The sequence below is a fragment of the Ursus maritimus genome, unplaced genomic scaffold, assembly GCF_017311325.1.
Source record: "Ursus maritimus isolate PB19 unplaced genomic scaffold, ASM1731132v1 scaffold_1, whole genome shotgun sequence".
Taxonomy (NCBI): domain Eukaryota; kingdom Metazoa; phylum Chordata; class Mammalia; order Carnivora; family Ursidae; genus Ursus; species Ursus maritimus.
The window spans coordinates 85,583,407-85,610,234 of NW_024423343.1; the positions used below are offsets into that span (position 1 = coordinate 85,583,407).

The 26,828-nt window shown below is 35.6% G+C and overlaps 1 protein-coding gene across 1 annotated transcript in view; it reads left to right on the forward strand.

Annotated features, from left to right (window-relative positions):
* LRP1B (LDL receptor related protein 1B) overlaps positions 1-26,828 on the forward strand; it is a 1,456,161-nt gene that overhangs the window by 532,428 nt on the left and 896,905 nt on the right. The window contains exon 6 of the mRNA XM_008695867.2: positions 13,407-13,569. Coding sequence (XP_008694089.2) covers positions 13,407-13,569 — 163 coding nt within the window. The remainder of the gene's footprint in view (positions 1-13,406; positions 13,570-26,828) is intronic.

A 26,828-nucleotide genomic window follows, 5' to 3' on the forward strand; every position in this document is an offset into this window, starting at 1 on the left:
ATAATCTCCTCCAGGCCTGTCCATGTTGCTGCAAATGTTGGGTAATTGTTCTTTCTGATGGCTGAGAAATATTCCATTGTATATATGGATCACATCTTCTTTATCCATTCATCTGTTGAAGAGCATCTTGGCTCCTTCCACAGTGTAGCTTTTGTGGCCAATGCTGCTATGAACATTGGGGTGCATATGTCCCTTCTCTTCACTACGTCTGTATCTTTGAGGTAAATACCCAGTAGTGCAATTGCTAGGTCATAGGGTAGCTCTATTTTTAACTTTCTGAGGGACTTCCACACTGTTTTCCAAAGTGGCTGTACCAACTTGCATTCCCACCAACAGTGGAAGAGGGTTCCGCTTTCTCCACATCCTCTCCAACATTTGCTGTTTCTTGTCTTGTCAATTTTTGCCATTCTTACTGGCATACGGTGCTATCTCAATGTGGTTTTGATTTGAATTTCCTTGATGGCTAATGATTTTGAACACTTTTTCATGTGTCTGTTAGCCATTTGTATGTCTTCATTGGGAAAGTGTCTGTTCATATCTTCTGCCCATTTTTTGATGTGATTATTTGTTTCTTGGGTATTGAGTTTGAGAAGTTCTTTATAGATCTTGGATACCAACCAGCCTTTTCTCTGTAGTGTCATTTGCAAATATCTTCACCCATTCCCTGGGTTGCCTCTTTGTTTTGTTGACTGTTTCCTTGGCTGTGCAGAAGCTTTTTATCTTGATGAAGTCCCACAATTCATTTTTTCTTTTGTTTCCCTTGCCTTTGGAGGCGTGTCATGAAAGATGTTGTTGTGGCCGATGTTAAAGAGGTTACAGCCTATGTTCTCCTCTATGATTTTAATGGATTCCTGTCTCAAATCGAGGTCTTTCATCCATTTGGAGTTTTTCTTTGTGTATGGTGTGAGAGAGTGGTCAAGTTTCATTCTTCTGTGTATAGCTCTCCAATTTTCCCAGCACCATTTATTGAAGAGACTGTCTTTTTTCCACTGGATGTTTTTTCCTGCGTTGTCAAAGATTAGTTGACCATAGAGCCGAGAGTCCATTTCTGGAGTCCGTATTCTGTTCCATTGGTCCATGTGTCCGTTTTTGTGCCAGTACCATGCCGTCTTAGTGATCACATCTTTGTAGTATAGCTTAAAATCAGGCAACGTGATGCGCCCAGCTTTGTTTTTCTTTTTCAACATTTCCTTGGCGATTCAGGGTCTTTTCTGGTTCCACACAAATTTTAGGATTGTTTGTTCCAGTTCTTTGAAAAATGTCATTGGTATTTTGATCGGGATGGCGTTGAAAGTGTAGATTGCTCTGGGTAGCATAGACATTTTAACGATGTTTATTCTTCCAATCCATGAGCATGGAATGTTTTTCCATCTTTTTGTGTCTTCTTCAATGTCTTTCATCAGTGTTCTGTAGTTTCTAGAGTATAGATCCTTTACCTCTCTGGGTAAGTTTATTCTGAGATATCTTATGGTTTTTGGTGCTATTGTAAATGGAATTGATTCCCTAATTTTTCTTCAGTCTCATTATTCGTATATAGAAATGCAACCAATTTATGAGCATTGATTTGGTATCCTGCCACATTATTGAATTGTTGTATGAGTTCTAGTAATTTGGGGGTGGAGTCTTTTGGGTTTTCCATATAAAGTATCATGTTATCTGCGAAGAGAGAGAATTTGACTTATTCTTTGCCAATTTGAATACCTTTTATTCTTTTTTGTTATCTGATTGCTGTTGCTAGGACTTCTAGAACTATGTTGAATAATAATGGTGAGAGTGGACATCCTTTTGTTCCTGATCTTAAGGGAAAGGCTCTCAGCTTTTCCGCACTGAGAATGATATTCACTGTAGGCTTTTCATAGATGGTTTTTATGAAATTGAGGAATGTACCCTTTATCCCTACACTCTGAAGGGGTTTATTCAGGAAAGGATGCTGTATTTTGTCAAATGCTTTTTCTGCATCAATTGAGAGCATCATATGGTTCTTGTCTCTTCTCGTATTAATGTGATCTACCACACTGATAAGTTTGCGAATGTTGAACCACCCTTGCATCCCAGGGATGAATCCCACTTGGTCGTGATGGATAATCCTTTTAATGTACTGTTGGATCCTATTAGTGAGGATCTGGCTGAGAATTTTGGCATCCGTATTCATCAGGGATATCGGTCGGTAATTCTCCTTTTTGATGGGGTCTTTGCCTCGTTTGGGATCAAAGTAATGCTGGCCTCATAGAATGAGTTTGGCAATTTTCCTTCTATTTCTACTTTTTGTTTTTTTTTTTTTTAAAGATTTTATCTATTTATTCGACAGAGAGAGAGAGACAGCCAGCGAGAGAGGGAACACAAGCAGGGGGAGTGGGAGAGGAAGAAGCAGGCTCCTAGCGGAGGAGCCTGATGTGGGGCTCGATCCCATAACGCTGGGATCACGCCCTGAGCTGAAGGCAGACGCTTAACTGCTGTGCCACCCAGGCGCCCCACTATTTCTACTTTTTGAAACAGCTTCAGGAGAATAGGTATTATTTCTTCTTTGAATGTTTGGTAGAATTCCCTGGGGAATCCATCAGGCCCTGGACTCTTGTGTTTTGGGAGGTTTTTGATCACTGCCTCAATCTCTTCGCAATTAATCGGTCTGTTTAGATGATCAATCTCTTCCTGTTTCAGTCTTGGTAGTTTAATGGTTTCCAGAAAGGCATCCATTTCTTCCAGGTTGTTTAATTTATTGGCATATAGTTGTTGATAATAGTTTCTAATCATTGTTTCTATTTCCTTGGTGTTGGTCGTGATCTCCCCCCTTTAATTCATACTTTTATTAATTTGGGTCTTTATTCATTTGAATAAGTCTGGCCAGTGGCTTATCGATCTTATTTATTCTTTCAAAGAACCAGCTTCTAGTTCTGTTGATCTGCTCTACTATGCTCCTGGTTTCTAATTCATTGATCTCTGTTCTAATCTTAATTAATTGTCTTCTCGTGCAGGGGTTAGGCCTATTCTTCTATTCAATCTCCAGCTTCTTAAGGTGAGAATATAAGGACTGCATTTTAGATTGTTCTATTCTTTTGTGTGAGGCTTGGATGGCTATGTATTTTCCCCTTAGGACCGCCTTTGCAGTGTCCCATAGGTTTTGGACCAATTTGCTTTCCTTCTCATTGGTTTCCATAAATTGCTTAAGTTCTTCTTTAATTTCCTGGTTTACCCAATCATTCTTAAGCAGTATGGGTCTTAGTTTCCAAGTGTTTGAGTTTTTTTCAAATTTTTCCTTGTGACTGAGTTCCAGTTTCAAAGCATTGTGGTCTGAAAATACGCAGGGAATAATCTCAGTCTTTGGTATCAGTTGAGACCTGTTTTGTGACCCAGTATATGGTCTGTTCTGGAGAAAGTTCCATGTGCATTCGAAAAGAATAAGTATTTTGTTGTTCTAGGATGTAGTGTTCTGTATATATCTATGAGTTCCATCTGGTCCAGTATGTCATTCAAAGCTCTTGTTTCTTTGTTGATTTTCTGTTTAGATGATCTATTACTGAGAGTGGAGTATTGAGGTCTCCTACATATTATTATCTATATGTCTCTTTATTCTGGTTAAGAGTTGGCTTATGTATCTGGCTGCTCCCCTGTTGGGGGCATAGATATTTATAATTGTTAGATTCTCTTGTTGGATACACCCTTTAAGAATAACATAGTGTCCTTCTGTATCTCTAACCACAGTCTTTAGCTTAAAATCTAATCTGTCTGATATGAGAATTGCTATCCCAGCTTTCTGTTGAGGTCCGTTGGCATGAAAAATGGTTTTCTATCCCTTCACTTTCAGTCTGGATGCATCTTTAGGTTCAAAATTAATCTCTTGTAGACAGCATATGGATGGGTCATGTCTTTTTATCCAATCTGCAACCCTGTGATGTTTTATGGGAGCATTTAGGCCATTCACATTGAGAGTGATTATTGAGAGATATGATTTTAATGTTGTCATGTTGCCTCTGAGGTCCTTGTTTCTATAGATTGTCTCTGTAAATTTCTGTTCTGTATCACTCTTGGGGTCTTTTCACTTTTATAGAACCCCCCCTTAATATTTCCTGTAGGGCTGGCTTGGAGGTCACATATTCTTTCAGTTTTTGCCGGTCTTGGAAGTTCCTTATCTCTCCATCCATTCTGAATCACAGCCTTGCTGAATAAAGAATCTTTGGCTGCATGTTCTTCTCACTTAGTGCTCTGAATATGTCTTGCCAGCTTTTTCCGGCTTGCCAGGTCTCTGTAGACAAGTATGACGTTATTCTGATGTTCCTCCCTCTGTACATGAGGAATCTCTTCCCCCTCGCCACTTTCTAGATTGTTTCCTTGGATCTAAGATTTGAGAATTGCACTATTATATGACGTGGTGTCAGTCTGTTCTCATTGATCTTGGTAGGGTCCACTCTGCCTCTTGGACACAAATGCTTGTTTCCTTTGCCAGATTAAGGAAGTTCTCAGCTACAATTTTTAGTATCTCTTCTAGACCTCTGTCTTTCTCCACCCCCTCGGGGTTGCTGATGATTCTGACATTGGAATGTTTCATTGAGTCCGTAATCTCCCGTAGTCTTTTTTCTTGAAAGTGGAGTTTTTTAAGCCATGTTTCTTCTCTTTCCTTCTTTTCTATCATCTCATCCTCTAACTCACTAATTCGTTCTTCTGCCCCATTTACCCTGGCCATCAGAGCATCCGTTTAAACTGAATTTCATTCATAGAATTCTTAATTTCCACCAGATTTGTTCTCATTTTAGCCCTTAGAGATTCTATATTTTTGCTAATATTATTTTTTTCAAGCCTACACATCATCTTGACAATTGTTACTCTGAAATCCATTTCTGACAATTTGGTTATATCCGTATCTATTAGTTCTGTGGCAGAGGCCGCAGTCTCTGTTTCTTTCCTTTGTTGGGGGTTCCTCCTCCTGTCATTCTGATGAGGTGTGGTTGCGGGGATGGACAGAGCCAAATTATTGACCAGGACCCAAGCAAGATGTACTTGTTTTATAGGGACCTTAGGGATGTGGCCTTCTTGTTTTTTCAGCCTGCCTTCTGGGGGAGGGGCCTGCTGCACTGATACTCAGGCAACCCTGTTTGGGTAGAGTTGCCCTCTCCCCTGTGTGTGTATGGGAGGGGGGGGGGCGTGGGCACAGTGAGAACCAGTTTTTCCGGGCTTTTGTTCTCTGGCAGCTTTCCCTGGCGGCTTTCTGTGACTCTTCTGAGAGTCACAGTAGCAGCAGCCGTATCTTAGCCTCTGTCTCAGAACAGAGAGATCGAAGTCTGTTCTTCACTGAGCTCTCCTGGCCACTCTAACTCTGTTTCTGTTGGTGCTGCTGAAAACCCGCAGCGTCCCGGTTGTGCTCCCCACAGCCACTCTCCCAGTCCTTGCTCCCAGGGCTGGCATGTCTCTGCCTTTTGTGCTTCTAAAACCACCAGCCACCCCCAGTTCCTGCGCACACGCTCCTGAGCTCCCGATTTCAGTCTGGTTTTGCTCTGGCTACAGGTCGGGGAGTCCCGCCCACTCCCCAGCACAGGAGGCTTCCGTTTCCTGGCGCCTGAGCGCAGCGGCTCCCTCCCGCTTCCATTTATTTTCCGATATCCGTGCACAGACTCCCAGCTCCCTGCTTTGTACCTCAAAACCCAGCACAGGAGATGTTCATTTGTAGAGATCCAGAGATCCAGATGTATCTTACGTCTCAGGCTGATTTCGTGGGTGTTCCGGATGGTCTGGTAGATATCCAGCTCGATTCAGGGGACCAGCTGAAACAGGGTCTCCTACTCCTCTGCCATCTTTTTCCCTCCCCCTTAGTAAAGACATTTTAATAATATTAATTCTTCTGATCTGTGAGCATAATTTATCTTTCCATTATTTGTGTCATCAATTTATGTCATAAGTGTCTTAGAGTTTTTAGAGTATAAGTCTTTCACTTTGTTGATTCAGTTTATTCCTCCATATTTTATTCTTTATTATGTCATTATAAATGGGATAATTTCCTAAATTTCTTTTCCTATCGTTCATTATTAGTATATAGAAATGCAGTAGATATATGTCTATTGATTTTGTATTATGCAACTTTACTGAATTCATTTATTCTAATAGTTTTGGGATAGAGGCTTTAGATTTTTTTTTTTAATTTTTTGATGTATAGTATTATGTCATTTAAAAATAGTAACGGTTTTACTTTTTCCTTAACAATTTTTTACTTTACCTTAACCATTTGAATGACTTTTATTTCTTTTTTCTTTTTTTTTTTAATTACAAGGAACCCACTTTATTATTTATAAAATTTTGATTCCGGTGTAGTCAACATACAGTGTTATATTAGGTTCAGGTGTACAATGTATTGATTCAACCATTTTATACAATACTCAGAGCTCTTCATGATAAGTATACTCTTACTCCCTTTCACCTATTTCACTCATCCCCCCTCCCCCCCACCTTACAGTTTGCTCTTTATAGTTAAGAGTTCTTTTTTGGTTTGTCTCTTTATTCTTTGTTTTTGTTTATTTATTTATTTTTTTCTTAAGTTCCATGGATGAGTGAAATCCTATGGTATTTGTCTTTCTCTGATGGCTTTTTTCACTTAGCACTGTAATCTCTAGATCCATCCACATTGTTGCAAATGGAAGGATTTCATTCTTTTTTATTGCTGAGTAGTATTCCATTGTACATATGCTCCTATGTATGTGTACACACACACACACACACACACACACACACACACTGCATCTTCTTTATGCATTCATCACTTGATGGATACTTGGGCTGCTTTCATAATTTGGCTATTATAATTAATGCTGCAGTAAACATATGGGTTCATGTATCTTTTTGAATTAGTGTTTTCATATTCTTTGGGTAAATACCCAGTAGTAGAATTACTGTATTATATAGTAATTTTATTTTTTACTTTCTGGAGAATATCCATACTGTTTTCCACAGTGGCTTCACCAGTTTGTATTCCCATCAGCAGTGCACAGGTTTTTGGATTTTTGTTTTCCCCACATCCTTACCAGCACTTGCTGTTTCTTGTGTTCTTGATTTTAGCCATTCTGACTTACATTTCCCTGAGGATTAGTGGTATTGAGCATCTGTTTTATGTGGCTGTTGTTCATATGTATGCCTTCTTTGGAGAAATGTCTGTTGCTGTCTTATGCCCATTTTTAATTGGATTATGTCTGGGTTTTTTTTGGCACTGAGTTGCATAAGTTCTTTATATATTTTGCATACTAATTCTTTATCATTTATGTCATTTGTAAAGATCTTCTCCCCTCTAGTAGGCTGTCTTTTCGTTTTACTGTTTTCTTTTCTGTGCAGAAGCTTTTTATTTTGATGTAGTCCCAGTGGTTTATTTTTCCTGTTTTACTCACTTCAGGATACATACCTAGAAAAATGCTGCTATGGCCAAGTCAAAAAATTGCTGCCTGTGCTCTGTAGTAGGATTTTTATGCTTTCAGGTCTCATATTAGGTCCTTAATCTATTTTGAGTTTCTTTTTATATATGATGTAAGAAAGTGGTCCAGCTTCGTTCTTTGGCATGTAGCTGTCCATTTTTCCTAACAAAGGAGGAAGATAACTTTGTTTTTGTTTATTTGTTTTGTTTCTTGTTGAAGAGATTATCTTTTTCCCATTGCCTATTTTTGCCTCCTTTGTGGAAGATTAGTTGAGCATATAATCATAGGTTTATTTCTGGGCCCTCTATTCTGTTCTATTGATCTATGTGTCTATATTTGTGCCCATACCATATTGTTTTGATTATTACAGATTTATAGTATATGTTGAAATCTGGGATTGTGATACCTCCAGTTTTGTTCTTCATTTTCAAGATTGCTTTGGGTGTTTTGGGGGGTCTTTTATGGTCCCATACAAATTTTAGTATTGCTTGTTCTGGTTCTGCAAAAAAATGCTGATAGTATTTTGATAAGGAATGAATTAAATCTGTAAATTACTTTGAGTAGTATAGACATTTGCACAATATTTGTTCTTTCAATCCATGAGCATGGAAATTCTTCCTATTTCTTTGTTTTGTCTTCAATTTCTTTCATCAGTGTTCTATAGTTTTCAGAGTACAGGTCTTTCAACTCTTTGGTTAAATTTATTAGGCATTTTATTATTTTGATGCAATTAAAATGGTATTGGTTTCTTAATTTCTCTTTCTGCTGCTTCATTATTTATGTACAGAAATGCAACAGATTTCTGTATATTGATTTTATATCCCACAACGTTACTGAATTCATTTATATATATAGTATCTTCTCATCTGCAAATATTGAAAGTTTTATTTTTTCCCCACCAATTTGGATGGCTTTTATTTCTTTTTGTTGTCTGATTGCTGTGGCTAGGGCTTCCACTACTATGTTGAAACAAAGGGGTGAAAGTGAATGCCCTTGTTTTGTTCCTGATCTTAGGAGACAAGTTCTGTTTTTACCTCATTATGTATGATATTAGCTGTGGGTTTTTCTTATATTGCGTTTATTATGTTGAGGCATGTTCCTTCAAAACTTACTTTGTCGATGGTTTTATCATGAATGGGTATTGTGCTTTGTTAAGTGTTTTTTCTCCATTAATTGAAAAGACCATATAGTTTTTATCCTTTCTCTTGTTGATGTGATGTGTCAGTTTGATTGATTTGCAAATACTGAAACACCCTCACATCCCAGGAATAAATCCCACTCAATTGCAGTGTATGCTTTTTTATGAATTGTTGGATTGGGTTTGCCAGTATTTTGTTGAGGACTTTTGCCTGTATGATCGTCAGAGATATTGGCCTGTAGTTCTCTTATTTAGTGATATCTTTATCTGGTTTTGATATCAGGGTAATGCTGGCCTCAAAGAATGACTTTGGAAGGTGTCTTCCCTGTTCTATTTTTTGGAATAGTTTGAAAACAATAGGTATTAACTTGTCTTTAAAAGTTTGATAGAATTCACCTGTGAAGACTTCTGGTCCTGGACTTCTGTTTGTTGGGAATTTTTTGATTGCTGATTTAAATTCATTGCTGGTAGTTGGTCTGTCAGATTTTCTATTTCTTCCTGATTCAGTTTTGGGAGGTTGTGTGTTTCTAGGAATTTATCTGTTAGGTTGTCCAATTTGTTGGCTTATAATTTTTCATAATAATCTCTTATAATCCTTTGTATTTATGTGGTGTCAGTTATTATGTCTCTTTCATTTCTGATTGTTTGAGTCTTTTTTTTTTTTTTTTGGATGAGTCATATGTCTAAAGGTTTATCAATTTCATTGATCTTTTCAACAAACCAGCAGCTCCTGGTTTTATTGATCTGTCCTATTGGTTTTTGTTTGGTTTGTTTTGGGGCTTTTGGGGGCCGTTCTTTTTTGGTTTCTGTTGTATTTACTTCTGCTCTAATCTTTATTATTTCCTTCCTTTTACTGGTTTTGGGTTTTGTTTGTTGTTTTATTTTTTAGTTCCTTTAGGTGTAAGGCTAGAAGGGCTTTTTTTGATATTTTTCTATTTCTTGAACTGGACCTGTATCTCTGTAAATTTCCCTCTTAGAGCTGCTTTTGCTGTGTCCCATAGATTTTGGACAATTGTGTTTCCATTTTCATTTGTTTCAGGTATTATTTTTTCTTTTTTAATTTCTTCATTGACATATGGATTGTTTAATCGCATGCTGTTTGTGTTTCCTTTTCTTTTAATTTTCTTCTTATAATTGATTTCTAATTTTATAGTGTTATGGTCAGCAAAGATACTTCATATGATTTCAGTGTTCTTAAATTTATTGAGATTTGTTGTATACCCTGCTATGTGATCTATCCTGTAGAATATTCCATGAACACTTGAGAAGAATGTGTACTCTGCTGTTTTTAGTTGAAGTATTCTGTTAAGTCTATCTGTTCTAATATGTTGTTCAAGGACATTGTTTTCTTATTAATTTTCTGTCTGGACATCCACTGATGCAAGTGGAGTATTAAAGTCTCCTACTATTATAGTTTTTCTATAAATTTCTCCCTTTGTATCTGTTAATATTTGTTTTATACATTTAGATGTTCCTATGTTGGGTGCATAAATATTTACAAACGTTATATCTTCTTGTTGGATTTACCCTTTATCATTATGTAATGCCCTTCTTTGTTTCTTGTTGCAACTTTTTGTTTGTATGTTTGTTTTTTGTTAAAGTCTGTTTGGCCTGATGTAAGCATTCTACCTCAGCATTCTTCCTTTTCATTTACATGGATATCTTTTCCCATTCCTTAACTTTCAGTCAGTGTGTGTCTTTAGATTTGAAGTGAGTCTCTTGTAGGCAGCAACAGACTGTATTTTGGGTTCCTTTGAAATAATGAAGCATTTCTATGAAGTCAAAACAATCAGCTGGAATTGAGCCTACCTTTTTAAGTGGATGTGTACTCCAGGTTATCTTCTAGCATTGTCATAGTTCCTTCAAACAAGTTTTGCTTAGTTATCTTATCTTTCTCCTTCTTGTGGACATTTGCATTTTCCATCTCTGGCAAGTGGAAGATTATATAGCAAATAAATTGAAAAGAAATCAAGAAGTATATGTTGTCAATGTGTAACTTTCTAAAAAGTTAAAAACACGACTTGTACAAATATATAGTGAATATGTGTTAAGGAGTCACTTAGCTCACTAATGAGAACCAGAAGGATGGTAAATCTGGTTCAAAAGAGTACAGAAGAGACTGAAGTATTTACAATCAATGAAATAAAAATATATTAATTTAAGATTTTAAAATTAGATATAGAACTAGTCAATGTCATACTGGACAATAAAATTAGGGTTATCTTTACTACCTGATGGAAATCATTTGCATCTCTATTGGACATAAATTATTTGCAATTTATCAGTGTACAAATTAATATCTAAATTCATAGAGACTGGGATCTGATCACTATTAAATTGTAAGTTAAGCAAAGATACATTACTCAGGAAAATTAATTAATTTTTTGAGGTGTCTACTAGAGGATGACTTCAGTTGGAAAAGGAATAAAAAGCAACTAGGAAATATATTAACAGGAATATATTTAAATTTTTGTTCTAATAACAATAATAACATTATTGTTATTAGAACAAAAATTTAAATATATTCCTGTTAATATATTAAGTAATAAGGGTCTACAAATTTGGGATTTTTTTTCATAATGTCATAAAATGATTACAATTATCTTTACCAGTTTCCTATGATCTTGGTTCTATTTCAGCAAAATTAAAAAGAAATACTGAATCCATTGTCTGGAAGATTCACCTATCTCCTGAAACATATAAATTAATTTCAGCCAAATTTATTTACTTACTTATCTATGTATCTGTCAGCTTGCTTACTTGAACTTTTTTGCCTAATTGCCTCAATTCTCCAATCTTAATAAAAGATTACATTAAAACTAGACAGAATCTTCAAACAGAAGAAAAGGAAACAAAGCCAATACCCACAATTACTAAGTGTTTGGCTAATTATTAGGTTCTTTAGTGAGACCTTGTTGCTTCAGACTTGGATGGTTGTTAACAATACCTATTGTTTCAGTAGCAGAGAATCTTTCTGTAATGATGAAGAGTTGAAAAAAGGTGTGAGTGCTGTCAAAAAGCCCTTTTGTCTGAAATTACAATTGCATAGACTACACAAACTGCATGCCTAGCAGGAGGGATGGGTCATTGAATGGGCTCTGACACATACTTTATCTGAACCCAAGGTATTTAAAATGACATTTGAAACAGTGGGTCCTGTGCTCTAGTTGGTATAATAAGGTAAAATGAATAAAAAACAAACAAAGCATGCATTTGCAGATTTCTGGAGACAGAGAAATAGTTCAGCTTTTTAAAAATCCTGATTGCTGAACTGGTTGAAAAAAGCTGCATGTAGTTTGTGGAACATTTAAATGGTTATGTTTCCATAAAGACTGTACAATTCGGGAATGAAACTGTAATCGATAGCTTGAAGATTTGTGTCCAGTGAATTGCAATATCCACTCCGTGCTTGTCCTTGTAAGCCATGATAGAAATTCCCACAAAGTTGCTACTTTCTGTACCTTGTTTTGACAATATACCATTAAGAGTGCTAATAATGACACATGCATCTATGTCAGTCTTTCGGTTGAAAAGGTATCATTCACTGAAGCAGCATGTTACTAAGGAAGTATTTTGAAGAACAGAGTAGGAAGAATGTTTAGGTTGAGATTATAGAAGGAAACTTCTTAGTGAATGAATCACAGATCCATAGTAAGTTTAAACAAGGAGGTATCGAAGTATAATTTCCAATAGATAAAAAACATGACTGTCATAAAATTCAAGAATAAGTATGAGCCAGAAATTTATTTATGGAATTACTGAGAGAACCATCCCAGCAGATCTAAGAGCATTAGTGGAATTGAATATTTGCAGGCATTTTAAGGAAAAAGAATATATAAATAAAGTTTGTAGGAGAGCATCAAAATGGTTAATGCCTCACAGGGCAGTATGACCATAACTTTTTGGGTTATCTTTTCTACCAGATAAATATCTACAAATTAGCATGAAATTCCCCAGTGGTATAGGTCTGATCAAATGGAAGATATTCAAGTCAAACACAAATACATTCTCCTAAACCTGGTCTATCCATTGTAGCCACTAGCTACATCTTTTAAATTTAAATCTGAGATCATTAAAATGAAATACAATACAGATTTAGCTTCCCAGTCACACTAGTCACATTTTAAGTGTTCAGTAGACACATTTGGCTAATAGCTACTTTATTAGACAACATAGATGTAAAATATTTCCTTCATCATAGAAAGTACTATTGAAGACATTCTAGAGAATTCATCTTTGAGCAGGCCTGTTTTATAATGCCTATGTTTGCCATTGAAAAACATATCACCCTCCTTTCGCTTTGAATATTTTTTGTAAACAAAGAGATCTTACAGATCTCCTTTTCTACCTTTTCCACTCCTCCTTTTCTTTTCTTTTCTTTTCTTTTCTTTTCTTTTCTTTTCTTTTCTTCTTTCTTTCTTTCTTTCTTTTTTTTTTTTTTGATGGAAGAGGATCTGAAAATATGGGTTTACTCTTAGACTTATAGAAAGTTCACTCTTATTAACTGAAGAGTTTGGCTATGTCATTGAACCATTGGGTTGAATGAACTATTTAGCATAAATGGGGGAACTAGGACAAAGATTTTTATTGTACATACTTGTATTTTAAGATTTAGAGATTATTTGCCGATTTGCCTAGATCATCTTCAGTCCTTTGAGAAGAAAGGTATTAAAAGGTAGTCATTACTTTACAGAATAATAAAATCACTTATTTTGGCATAGCAAATAATTATCTTTGCAGGTTTTTTTTTTTTTTTAATCATAAAATTACCTTTACTTTTGGAATGTCTCCTGTGATGGTTTGGGCATACTTATGTACTCTTTGTATTATGATACTAAATTTGCACCTGTAACGCAATGATTTTGTGTATGTGTGTTTTTCAGATGTGCAACAAATGGCGATTGACTGGCTTACCAGAAATCTCTATTTCGTGGACCATGTCAGTGACCGGATCTTTGTTTGTAATTACAACGGGTCTGTATGTGTCACCCTGATTGACCTGGAGCTTCATAATCCTAAGGCAATAGCAGTAGATCCAATAGCAGGGTAAGAAATTCTTTTTTATTGTTTGATCTTAAGTAGTTACCAATTAAAGATGTAATAGATCAAAAAATATAATAGATCAGTGTCTGGTGGGCTTTGTGGAATATAAGGCTGTAGGCTTAAAGTATTTTTAAATGTCGATTTCAACAACTGCATTGCAAGGAGGAAAAAAGGGCTACAATTTACCATGCAGAAGCTGGGGAATATCAGTTCCTTAACACATTAATATTGCTGGCCTAACCTGAGATACAAACAACCTGTCACCCTCTTAAGAATTGCTTTGGGGTCACCAGACAAGAGCCTCAGGGTAGTTTTAGGTTAAAGAGAGAAGACTTTAAGTTCCCTTAGCAGTAGACCTTGTAGTTAGCAAGCTTCAGAAATACTACTTGAAAGTTGTACTATTAACAAACTTACATCCAACACATTTGGGATTTCTAAAAGGGGCATAATACAAGTTCATGGGTACTACTTAAACATTAAGGTCATCTTTTAGTTGAAACCAATGTTGTTGTTGTTGTTTTTTCCCCCTCTAACTGCTGATAATGTAAATACTATATAATTATGGAGTTACTAAATTCATCAGAATTCATTTTCTCTCTCTCTCTCTTTTTTTTTTTTTTTGACTTTCTAATTTTGCAAGCCTCTTTGTTGGTTAAAAAGATGTCTTATCTGACCTTCTTTTAGCTAATAGGCTCATTAATCTTTTTAAAATATTTCACAATTTGTCAAAATATGGTCATAAATGTTTAAATTCCCATCAAGTTTGTTATATGATTAGAAAATCAATATAGGAATTACGCTTCGATTTTATAAAAACTATGGCATTATTGAGGGGAAGGGGCAAAAAAGATGTAGAGTCTTATAAATTCATTTGTTTCTCCAGTCAGTACTGGGCAAAGGAAAATCTCAAATTAATGACATAATGTACAATTTTAATTGGAGGAGCTGTTGTGTTTTCAGATGTAAGTTGTAGCAAAGATTTGAAAACGGAAATTTTATCCTTGTTACTGCTTTAATCGTCCCCAAGCAGTTCAGGCTGAAATGTCTGATGGAGTATATCCTGAACTGCCATAAGCCTCCATTCAATAAATGGGAAAATATTTACAGAAGAAACAGCTGTCATCCATATGTGGACTTTTGTCACTCTTTACTTAAAGTCTGATTGAATATTAAGATGCATCATCACAATGGTTCTGATTTTGACAAGAACAGCTTGCACATAAGAACTTTGCTAGGAAGGCTGTGTAATATAATTCTTGAATGTAGCTCTATTTGTATTTGCAGCAGATGGTGACTTGACTCAATCTGACTGCAGTGATGCTTCAAAAGACATTAGTGAAAGAAGTTGTATTTAAACTGATTTGTTTGGGTTGTTGGATAAGGGTAGTAAGAAAGAACTGGAAATTTACAAATGTGCTAACAGCATTCTTTTGGAATTCTGTTTAGAAATATATTTGCTTGCATGTTTTTCCCTGGATGTGCTAACTGAATTTCGAATTAGCCTTTAGACAGTCTTATCTGCCAAAAATGTTAAGAGGTGAAGCTATTGTGTTTCTCCCCTCATTCTACCATCTTATCCTTCCCCATTCTTAAAAACAAAGATCCAGAGACCCTTTCTAAATAAAACTGTCAATCTGAAATATAATATATGTGAACGCCATCTCCCTTTCTGAATAGCAACGTATTTTATGTTCTCAAGCTTCCTGTTTCTCTGTCATTACATGAAAGAAACATATTTTGTCATTTTTATCAAAGGAATTAGGAGTAGAAAATCCCCATATTGTTTGCACTTATTCTCTGCAGGATGCCTTTGGGCCTAGTAACTGTTTAAATGCAATTTTGTCATGTATCATTTATCACAATAAGTTCTTTGGAATTTTTTGTTTGAGTTTGCTCTACGTCTCTAACAGTTTTTCAATCATGAATCATAGATATCAGAGACAGCAGAGCTCTGCTCTTTTATAAATATAAACCGGTTTGTAATACAACTCTTTCAAATATATTCTACCTTTCTCTTATTATCAGAAATTTGGCTAAGATTAGTACGGTACTATCTAGGATAGGAACAGTAGGCTTTTCCTTTAACTTCTACTTTTGGGCCTGGTCCAGAGTATATTGAATAGTCAAGGCTAGAACAACTCTGCATGATTTATTAAAGGGGACATGTGCCACCAGTGAAATTTCTCCTACCTTTTCTTAATTGTATGGGGTGAGTGATATATATTTGGCTCGTTCTCTTATAACTTCAGAAAACATTGGAATATATTTAAAGTCAAACCTGATTCTTAGAGCTTGACCTTAGTAGCAGTAGAAATGAGGGAGAGTTGCCTTACTTCTTCAAAAGCTGCACTGAAAAAAATATCTTTTAGTTGGCTATACTTTTAACTTTTACTTTTAATGATGATAATGGAGTTGGTTTGGCAATTTGGGAAAAATGCATCTTGGCAGATGTGTGGTAGCATGTATATAACCCCAACTCAGTAGAGTTATGTCAGCTGGCTAACCTGAGGGAGAGGGGAATCTCCCCTTTCANAAAAAACAGCAGGAATTGATATTTTCTAAGTATAATGTATACCATTTTTCTATGTGGGCTGGATTTTTGACTTGAAGAGCATGAATGACAGAGTGTTTGTAGGATTTATTTGTGAATCTATGACCCCATGTAGAGAACCAGGGTAAAGTGTCATCATCTTAGTTCTCTATAAAAGCAGGCCAACGACCAGAAAGCAGAGGAGTGAAGTTCAAGTCTTGAAGTTGAATGCACACAGGAGTGATTGACAGTATTTAAATAGTTAATAAACTTTTTCCCATCATCTACCTGGATTCCTACTGCTGGCAAAACTGATCATAGATGAGAAATTAGAGATAGAATCAAAGTAAACAGCTATCAGGGAGTAGAATGGACTTAAGAAATTCTAATCTAAGATACTCTGTGAATGTGGGAAACCAGAAATGAGGCAGGTTTGCCCATGCCCCTGAAAGGGGTTTTATACCAAGGAGATCCTCTGGGTAGATATCAGGTTTTCAATTCTATTAAGTGGCTCCTAGAGCTAGCCTAGGCTCCAAATTAGAGCCTGCACTCACTATTCATCTGTAATAGTAGGGCTGTTGCTGACCTTTGTCTGTTAATCTTCTCAGACTGTACGATGGGTAAATTGAATCTATAGACTACACCCCCACAACTAACTGCTATCTATTAGTTTGATGACTCAGATGGTTCTGAAGTTGCTATGGGTTTGAACATTAGGAAGTATCTAAAGACATGCCACTATATGTTTTTGTTTTCCTCATGGAAGCATCAGTCTTGAAGTCTTGTATACTCATCTGTAATTTATGAGCACCCTTAATCTTCAGGCATTCATATTCACATTTTGATAGATTACAAATTGTGAGTCCTAACTTTTTGAGGAAGAACTATCCTCTACACATACCCACAAAAAAAGTTTCTTGAAAATTCTGTAAACTTAGCCTCCCTCAAAATCTTCTTGCTTATTTCTTTTTATTAGAAGAAAACTCAGAAAAGGTAGACATTTTAATAACTTCAGTAATCATCCTACTGAGTTTATGTGTTGACTTGCTCTAATTTTCTTCTTGGAGATAGTGAACTTGAAGTTTCTTAAAAAATAGATAGATAGATAGATAGATAGATAGATAGATAGATGAACAAAACTAATTGCTGAAAGTGTATTTTGCGTTGTTAGTATATCTTTGGAACAGTCTTGGTCCTGCACATAGGAGCAGGATTCAGGTGAATGGACCTCCAAATTCACCTATGTGAAGAGTACCAAGAAGTTATTTGCTCACTTCTTATACTCAGTGGGTAATTAATGGAGTGCAGTGACTACATCCTTAGTCTTATAAATTTGTATTAATTATCCCCCAAGTCTTACCAATGTGTTTTCTTATCTGTAACAACGAATTCAACTGAGTATCATTATAATGTTAGCTCTATTTTCATTGTTTTATCTGTCCATAATCAATCTAAATATCTCTATGCTTATCTCCTATTTACACTACTACTACCTTCTCTGGTTGACTTCAGCACTCCTAGATGGCATTTAATTCATAGAGAATTATCTAAACAATAGGCATCTACCTATCGGCCAGTTTACTAAGTACTTCAGGAGGGTTATCACTGCCACTTTTCAATCCGAAGTTCCTTTCAGGAGTTGCTAATGTGATTAGGCAAGACAACATGGATATGCAAGTTTGTGTTTCATGGTCTGCACTATTTTGAGTGAAGTTAGTAGTTCAAAGACTCACTCAAGGGTATAAATCCATATTAGCTGTTTTATATATGACTCAAATTATTCTCATTAATTCATTTTGTCTAGGGTCAAATGTTCCAAATTCCTCTCCAGGCCTCTTCTCAAGTGGAGGTTCATGTATGGTATTGCCTTTAATCACTGTCCCCTTCAGATACAAATTATATTGTGATTATCCTGGGATTATGAAAGAGTAATTTGGAGTGGTTTGTGTTCACTACAGCCTTTACTGGAAACTTACCCCAAATTGATTCAACTCTCGGTGTGTTCTTAGCTCACATCATTCATAATAATACAAATAACTCAAAATAATGCAAAACATTCTACATCTCTATTTGTTCTCTTTGCTCTTCTCTCTCTCTTTTTCACTCTCTAAATTTTTGGTGCTTGTTAAGCTTATCTCTAAATTACTGAGTTCACAGTGCTATTTCTAGTAATTATATTTAGTATCTTCCCATCTTTCTAGCCACTCCCTATAAAAGAGATTTCTTCTCTGAATTCTCACTCTGATTAATGATGTCCACTCAAATAAATAAAGTAATAGAAAAAAAAATAACAATGTGTAACTTAAATTATGAAGGAATTTATTATATCACGTAAAAATCTAGGTATAAGACAGTCCTGTATTGGTTATTTTAGTGGCTCAACAATATCATTAAGAATGTGTGTCCGTTTACCTCTTTGTGATGTTATCTTTGGTGTGTGCTTTTCAAGCTAATTCTATTGTCATAAATGGCTATACTGAAGTTCTAGGGATCCTGTGTAGAAACAAGATACTCAGTTCAAAATAAAGAAAAGGGGAAAAAAAGGGGGGGAGCATTATATTTCCCTTGGGTGTAGAAGAGCTCCTAAGGAGACATACATGTATGTCTTCTTATTCAGAAATGGGGTAGATGCCTACCTGAATGGGACAACAAAAGCCTTTTTTTTTTTTTTTTAACCATTGGCATGTGAAAGACAGAACAACATGGGAGTGAAATTGGGACCAAGCTAACATGGAAAAAGAAAAATGAATTAAGAACGAACATTATCTACTACAACCACTGCTGTATGATATTTGTCTCTTCTGTGCACTTCTTTGACTTTTTCTTGTTCTTCCCAGGCACTTAGGGGGTCTCTTTTAACTTAGCTAAACTTGTCTGGAATATGTACAAATACCTTGTCTCAAGTCTTTATTCCCTTTTCTAGGAGAACTCCTCTATTCCCTTTTGGCCAAGGCCATTCAAACTCATATCGAGAAATATTTTTCTTATCTCTTTTCAAGCAAATGGCATTTTTTTTTCCCAGTAACATTTTGCAATACAAAGAAGAAGTTGGGGTGGGAGTACTCTGGATAGCAGTCCTAGTATCACTATTTTTATCTTTAAAGATACACTCTAAGAAACTGATGGTAGCTTTTATTCTATCAGATTCTCCAACACTTTTGGAATATCTGTGAATAATCTGAGCCACTGGGGTAACATTAAGCAAATTATTGTTTCACTTATAAAATGATTCTCAAGTGGCATGAAAGCTCTTATACTCTCTGCCAGAGAATAGTTTGCATACTGGAAGAATCTGTGCCATTATTAGAAAAGAATAATTTTATATTTCCAAGTAGTTTAAAATTATTTCTAATTGTTTCTTACATAGAGTTCTGTGAAAACAAGAAGTGCATATGAGCCAGTGGTACTGATTTGAAAATATGTGGATGGATTTCCTCTTTTCACTCAGGTGTAATGAGGGCATCAAAGATGACAATGTGATATATACTCTTACCGAGCTTGGAGTATAACAGAGTTATGCTTCAAATATCAAATATTATAACCAGAAGATATAGTTACTATAGTTTACAAAAAAAAAAAAAAACTCCACTCTAAATAACAAACAAAATGCTAAGCTGTAATTTATTTGAAGTTTATGAGATAAATGATGGGTCAGGCACAAATGTTATTTTCAAAAAGTAGAAAATCTTGGTTTGGAAACACCACCACAAGGGAAAGGACAAAAATTAACAACAATAAAATAAGTACTTGACACCATTCCCCTTGTATATTAGCACTCTTTCACATTTAACATAAATTCAGGATTTTACTGTAGGTTATATAACCATATTCAACGAAAAAAAAAAAGAATAAGAACAAGAACGAGAAGAAAAAAAAAACAGCTTTTATGCTGAGCTATATTTTGTTCTGCTTGACTGCTGAGCCTTGCAGGATATTGATCCAAAATTGATATTTTCCCTTGAGCCAGATTCTTAGTGGTTTGACTAGGGAGAAATTGGTCTGGCCTTAGGGTCAAGGTGGATGTTTTACAGTGTCAAGTAGTGTTTACTCAAGATATTTTTTTTAATCATGCAAAGGAAAAAGTCAAATGTTGAGGGTATCTGGTCTTCTTTCAGTTTTAGTGAGATAATTGTCTTTGTAAGCACTTGTAAAAATTGTGTTTAGTCAGGAGGCATCACACTTCTTGAGTACCAGGTATACTATAAATCATAGTCATTGAAATACTATGGTACTGACATTAAAACGGACAAATAAACCGATGGAACAGAATTGAGAATCCAGAAGTAAATGCAAGCATGTACAATCAACTAATATTTGACAACAGAGCCAAGAATACTCAATGGAAAGAAGCCAGTTTCTTCAATACACTATGCTGGGATAATTGGATAGTCACATGTAAAAAGAAGGAAACTAGACTCATATTTCACACCACTCACGAAAATTAACTTGAAATGGATAAAAAGCTTAAGCATAAAACTTGAACCCATGAAATTCCTAGACGAAAACATAGGAATAAAACTCCTTGACATAGGTCCTGGTAATTAATTTTTGCATATGACATCTCAAGCACAAACAACTAACTAACTAGATAGATAGATAGATAGATAGATAGATAGATAGATGATAGATAGATAGATAGATAGATAGATAGATAGATAGACCAGTGGGACTATATCAAGGTAAAAAGCTTCTGCACAGCAGAAGAAACCATCAACAAAGTAAAAAGACAACCTATTTAATGGGGAAAAAAATATTTGCAAACTTTGTATCTGATAAGGGGTTAATGACCAAAATATATATAAAGAACTCCCACAACTCAATAAAAAATTAAGAAGAGAGAAAGAAAAGAAAAAAGCAACCCCATTAAAAAACGGGTAAAAGACATGAATAGACATTTCTCCAAAGAAGACATATAAAGGCCAACAGGTACATGAAAAGATGCTCAACATCACTAGTTATTAGGGAAATGCAAATTAACAATACAATGAGATATGACTTCATGCCTGTTAGAATGGTCATCATCAAAAAGAAAGAAAATAGCAAATGCTCACATAGATGTGGAGAAAAGGGAACCTTTATGTACTAGTGGTGGGAAGTTGTAAATTGTAAATTGATACAACCATTATGGAAGACAGTATGGAGGATACTCAAAAATTAAAAATAGAACTACCATATGATCCAGTAATTCCACTTCTGGGAATATATCCAAAGGCAATAAAAACATTAACTCAAAAAGATATCTGCACCCTCATCTTTACAGTAGCATTATTTACAATAGCCATGACATGGGAAGAACATATCTATCAATGTATCATTGCATTTTTATCCAAAGAATTTGTGATATACACATACATGTGTGCATGCACGCACACACACACGTATGCACTGACACACGCACACAAAGAGTGGAATATTATTGAACCATTAAAGAAAAAACAAAGAGGAAATCCTACCATTTGTGACAACGTGGATGGACCTTGAAGACATTATAATAAGTGAAGTAAGTCAGATAAAGAAAGACAGATACTGTATGAACTCACTTATATGTGACGTCTAAACAAAACATGACAGAATAGACTCATAGAAAAAGAGATCAGACTTGTGATTACCAGTGGCAGAAGTTGGAGAAAGGGAGAACTGGAGGAAAGTGGCCAGAAAAAACTTTCAGTTACAATATAAGTAAGTACACATGTACAGCATGGTGACTATAGCTATTAAATGTAGCACCTGACTAGGCACTTTCTTGCCCATGACACCACCAGACTATGGAAATGGGAGCTTTCAATAAATACTTTGCCATTTCTACCACAGTCTTCTCTTCTGGCTACCAGATATCTATATGCAACCTTACATATCTAATCCTATACATAGAATACACTACATTTAGACCAGAGTGGAGGATCCCTAGGTGATGAGTAATCCTATTCATGATGACCTTTTGTGCTTCCTTGTATACAACAAACTATGAACCAAAAGAAAAGGTGTCTGTACCCACTGTCCCCTCCATACACTATATAAATGGATGGACCAGTGATAGAATGACAAACAAAACAAAATTATCAGCTAGAAAAGAAGATTGGAAGCACACAGTAGTCATTGGCATAAAGCAATAATGAAATCCTGTCAGGCAAGGAAAGGAAGGCCCTCCTGCCCCGGCGGTTTGGAAGTATTTTGTCTAGATGCTGCTTCTTTCCCTGTAACATTTCCCCTTGTCCATTGTTCTTTACCTATGCTTCCCCTGGGAGGTTCTTTCTTGTCTGTTGTATTCAATACATCAATACATCAATGTGTGCCAATACAAAATTGGCAATGGGGAATATTTTCCCCCTGTGGACTCTATATATTTCACAGACTGTTTCTTGTTCCTTTCAAGTTGTTTAAAGGTTTGAGGGGACAAAGAATTTTGTAAGCTAGGGTCATGACTTTGTGGTTATAAATTCCCTAAAAATTAGTAGAATTTTTATTTCTTTGCTTCTCATTACCTTTATATACCAGTATCCTAAGTTATATTCTAGAAATAATTATCAAACTCAAATTATTTCTTTGTACCTCACACTCTTGCTTTTCTCTTTCAACCTATTTGTGGTTACTGTGGGGCGTGAAAACAATGCTTCAGTGGGGAGTAAACATCTTTTGTCTGAAGGTGAAATTCTTCTGTTTAATTGGAACTCTTAATTGGCTTTTGGTGCTCAAAGACATTTTCAGTATTTTTTCTTACTATTTAGGTCCTAGAAACAACTCGCTTTCCAAACCTGGGGGGGCCTCAGTTTTGCACTTGGACTATCCCTTTCAGTGTTTGCTATTAACCAGCCAATTTTAACTTATACTTTTTTTTTCTATAATATCTTGCTAAAGTAAGCATGTAGCAACTAATACAACTACTACTATTGTACTTTTAAACTTCTTTCTTTAAATCCACAAGCTCAAAAAGCATTTGTTTTTTTCTTCCAATATATTTATCAAGATGTTACAAATGACATTTTTTAATAAGTATTTTTAACCTTTATTATTTTCAGTCCTGAACAATAATTACATTGATGCTGCTGCCTTAACCATGAAACCAATGTTATGTACTTTAAATTTTTGTTAAGGTAGTTCTGTACTTGTGCTACTAACTTCTGAATTTTTATGGTAACACTCACTGCTATAAATTTCAGTGGATAGCACAATAGAAATCCCATTTATTTGTTTTCTGTTTTATCGCTCAAGTTAGAGTCCAATGCATGTGTTCTTAGCTGTCAGGCAGTTTTTTTCTATGTGATGATTCAAAGATGGAGGCTCCTTTCATCTTGTGGCTCCTTATCCTTTAGGGCCTGAGAATCCTCTGATTTTTTTCTTATTTTTTTAATTTAAATTCAATTAATTAACATATAATATATTATTGGTTTCAGAGGTAGAGGTCAGTGATTCATCAGTCTTATGTAACACCCAGTGTTCATTACATCACATGCCCTCCCCAATGACCAGCACCCAGTTACCCCATCCCCCACCCCCTCACCTCCAGCAACCCTCAGTTTGTTTCCTATGATTAAGAGTCTCTTATGGTTTGTCTCCCTCCCTGATTTCATCTTGTTTTATTTTTTCCTCTCTTCCCCTATGATCCTCTGTTTTGTTTCTTAAATTCCACATATGAGTGAGATGATATGAGAATTGTCTTTTTCTGATTGACTTATTTCACCTAGCATAATACCCTCTAGTTCCATCCATGTCATTGTAAATGGCAACATTTCATTTTTTGATGGCTGAGTAGTATTCCATTGTGTATATATACCACATCTTCTTTATCCATTCATCTGTTGATGGAAATCTGGGCTCTTTCCATAGTTTGGCTATTGTGGACATTGCTGCAATAAATATTGGGGTGCTGGTGTTCCTTCAGATCACTTCATTTGTACTTTGGGGTAAATATCTAGTAGTGCAATTGCCGGGTCGTAGGGTAGCTGTATTTTCAAATTTTGAGGAACCTCCATACTGATTTCCAGAGTGGCTGCACCAGCTTGCATTCCCATCAACAGCATAAGAGGGTTCCTCTTTTTCCACATCCTCGTCAACATCTGTCATTTCCTGTCTTGTTAATTTTAGCCATTCTGACTGGTGTGAGGTGGTACCTCATTGTGGTTTTGTTGTGTATTTCCCTGATGCTGGGTGGTGATGAGCATTTTTACATGTATCTGTTGGCCATTTGGATGTCTTCTTTGGAGAAATGTCTGTTCATGTCTTCTGCCCTTGATTGGATTATTTGTTCTTTGGGTGTTGAGTTTGATAAGTTCTTTATAGATTTTGGATGCTAGCCTCTTATTTGATAAGACATTTGCAAATATCTTCTCCCAGAGAATCCTCTGATTTTTGACCAGAGAGAGAAAAGGCACATCTGCCTTTTTTCTTTTTTCTATTTCTAGCTCAGTAGCGACCTTTATTATTCCAGTTATAGTCATAGTTAGTGACATCTAGTCACTTGGTCACATCTGAAGGCAAGTAGCTAGAAAATATGGTTTCTGGAGTGGCATGAGCTATGAGCTTCTGGTGACAGATGACTGTCTTTGCCACTGTAACCACTATCTGATTTTATTATTTTATCTGATTTTATTATTTTCTTGTCTTTTGGTTACTAACAAATTAAATGTAGAAGAGGATAACATGTCAAAGACTTTGTTTCTAAAAGGTATTTTAAATTGAGTGGGTTCATGTTTCGCCAATGTTTTTTAAACTCCCCTGGATGTTCAGAATTCAGGTTTATCATTTTACCTTGAATGAGTTATTTTCATTAGGTTTATATTTCCTCTTGATACATTCACAAATCCACATAATCTATTAAAAGTTTGTCTGGCAAACATCTAATCAGAAAAACAAGTATATTAAACCCTGGCTAATAAATGGAACAATAGGCATCTTCATATTGGGGCAATTTCTCTAAATAAGTGGTGCCAAATTCCTAGAACCTAAACATCCTCTTCTCTGGAAAGGCTACAAACACCATGAACTTTCCTCACTCTATTTCCAACTCTTTCCAGAGTTCTGAATGATAATTATTCTTCTATTTGTGCTTGCTAGTATGCTACCAGCTCATAGAAGCCAGTATTCTCCATACTGGCTATCTTAGATTTTAATTGATATACACTAAGCTAGTATTTATTTTTCGTTTTCTTGTTTGTTTGGGAGCATACTTTGAATAAATGTAATGTTTACAGAAATTCAATCTGAGAGTGGAGGACAAAATGGGTTATTGTTAGGGGTAACACCAGAGGCAGAAGAGAAAGACCATTGAAACAGTGTGAATATAGTATAATAATGGTCAGTATGTTTTCTAATACTTTAGACACTGACAAAAATCCTGACTTTACCTGCTTAAATGACAAGTGAATTCATTTTCTCACTTAGAGGAAGTCCAGAGAAGAGCAAGCTTGGTTGGATCCAGGCTTGGTTAGATCCAAGCTTGGTTGAATTAACACCTCGATGACATCATTAGAGAGCCACATCCCTTCCATAACTCTGCTCAGCCATCCACAGCTACATCCTTTTCCCCCATGGTCATAAGGTTGCTGCCAGTAGCAACTGAGGAAAATTGCTTACTTATTCTCATGCAGCAGGAAAAAGAAAGAAATCTGACCCCTTAATATGGACTACAAATCTATTACTCCAATTTGAATGGGCTAAATAAGGTTGCTTTCTCACACATGGAGCAGTCTCAGTTGCTGGGAGAATACCATGTGCTGTTTGGATTTATATTAATCAGAATCCACCCCAAGATCTGGAAGTGTATTCCATTTCCCTCAGTCACGTGGGATTTGGTGGTGGCGAGGGAGTGGGATGGGGAGGGAATGGGGAATGGTGGCTATCTGAACATAATGAAGTTTCTGTTAGGAAAAAGAATTAGAAGAAGCCAAACATAATTTCAGTGAGAATGGGAGAGAGATGTATTATTGATTTCGGTGCCATGGGAATATTTGCTGTGGAATCCAGGTCCCTGTACTTGAGAGCAAATCATGTTCCTCATGATGGATATTTTGAGGTTCTTTATCAAAACCCTGCAAATACTAGATAAGGATGGTAATGGAGATGATAATGATGATGATGATGGCGATGACAGAAAGATGACAGTGAAAACTGCATTGATAACACCTATGATGATTTAACAAGGCAATTATTCAAACTGTGGCTACCACACGTTTTTTTGTTTTTTGTTTTTTTTATACTGAAGCATGCTAAATTTACAGAGAAAGCCCTAGTTTATTCCATAGGAAGATATATTTTAGGGATCAATAGTGACTTCCTGATGAATAAGACAAACATAGGTTTAGATGATTGAAGATAGGGAAATTTCTAGTGAGAAATAGAACTAGCTGCTGGAAACTCTGCCTTCCTTAAATGCTCTTACTCTTTGGATCTGTGTCTGTTCCTATTATTCAAAGACAAGTACCTGGATACTATAAGCAGAATAATACATACATTTGAGATTGCTTAGTAAAGTTATTTTTAAAGCCATGCCTTTTTTTAAAAAAAATTTTTGTAGTTAGCTCATATATTAGATTTCACTTATCAGACAACTTAATATCGAATGATTTAAAAAATAATTTTAAGTGTATTTTATTAAAATTAATTATGTTAAGATGAATAATAGGGAATAACTCATAAAACTTCTTTGTTTTATGATCTATAGGATTAAAAAAAAGTATGATAATTGTGATTAAAACCAAAATCCCATTTTTCTCAAATTAAATAAGAGTATTTATTT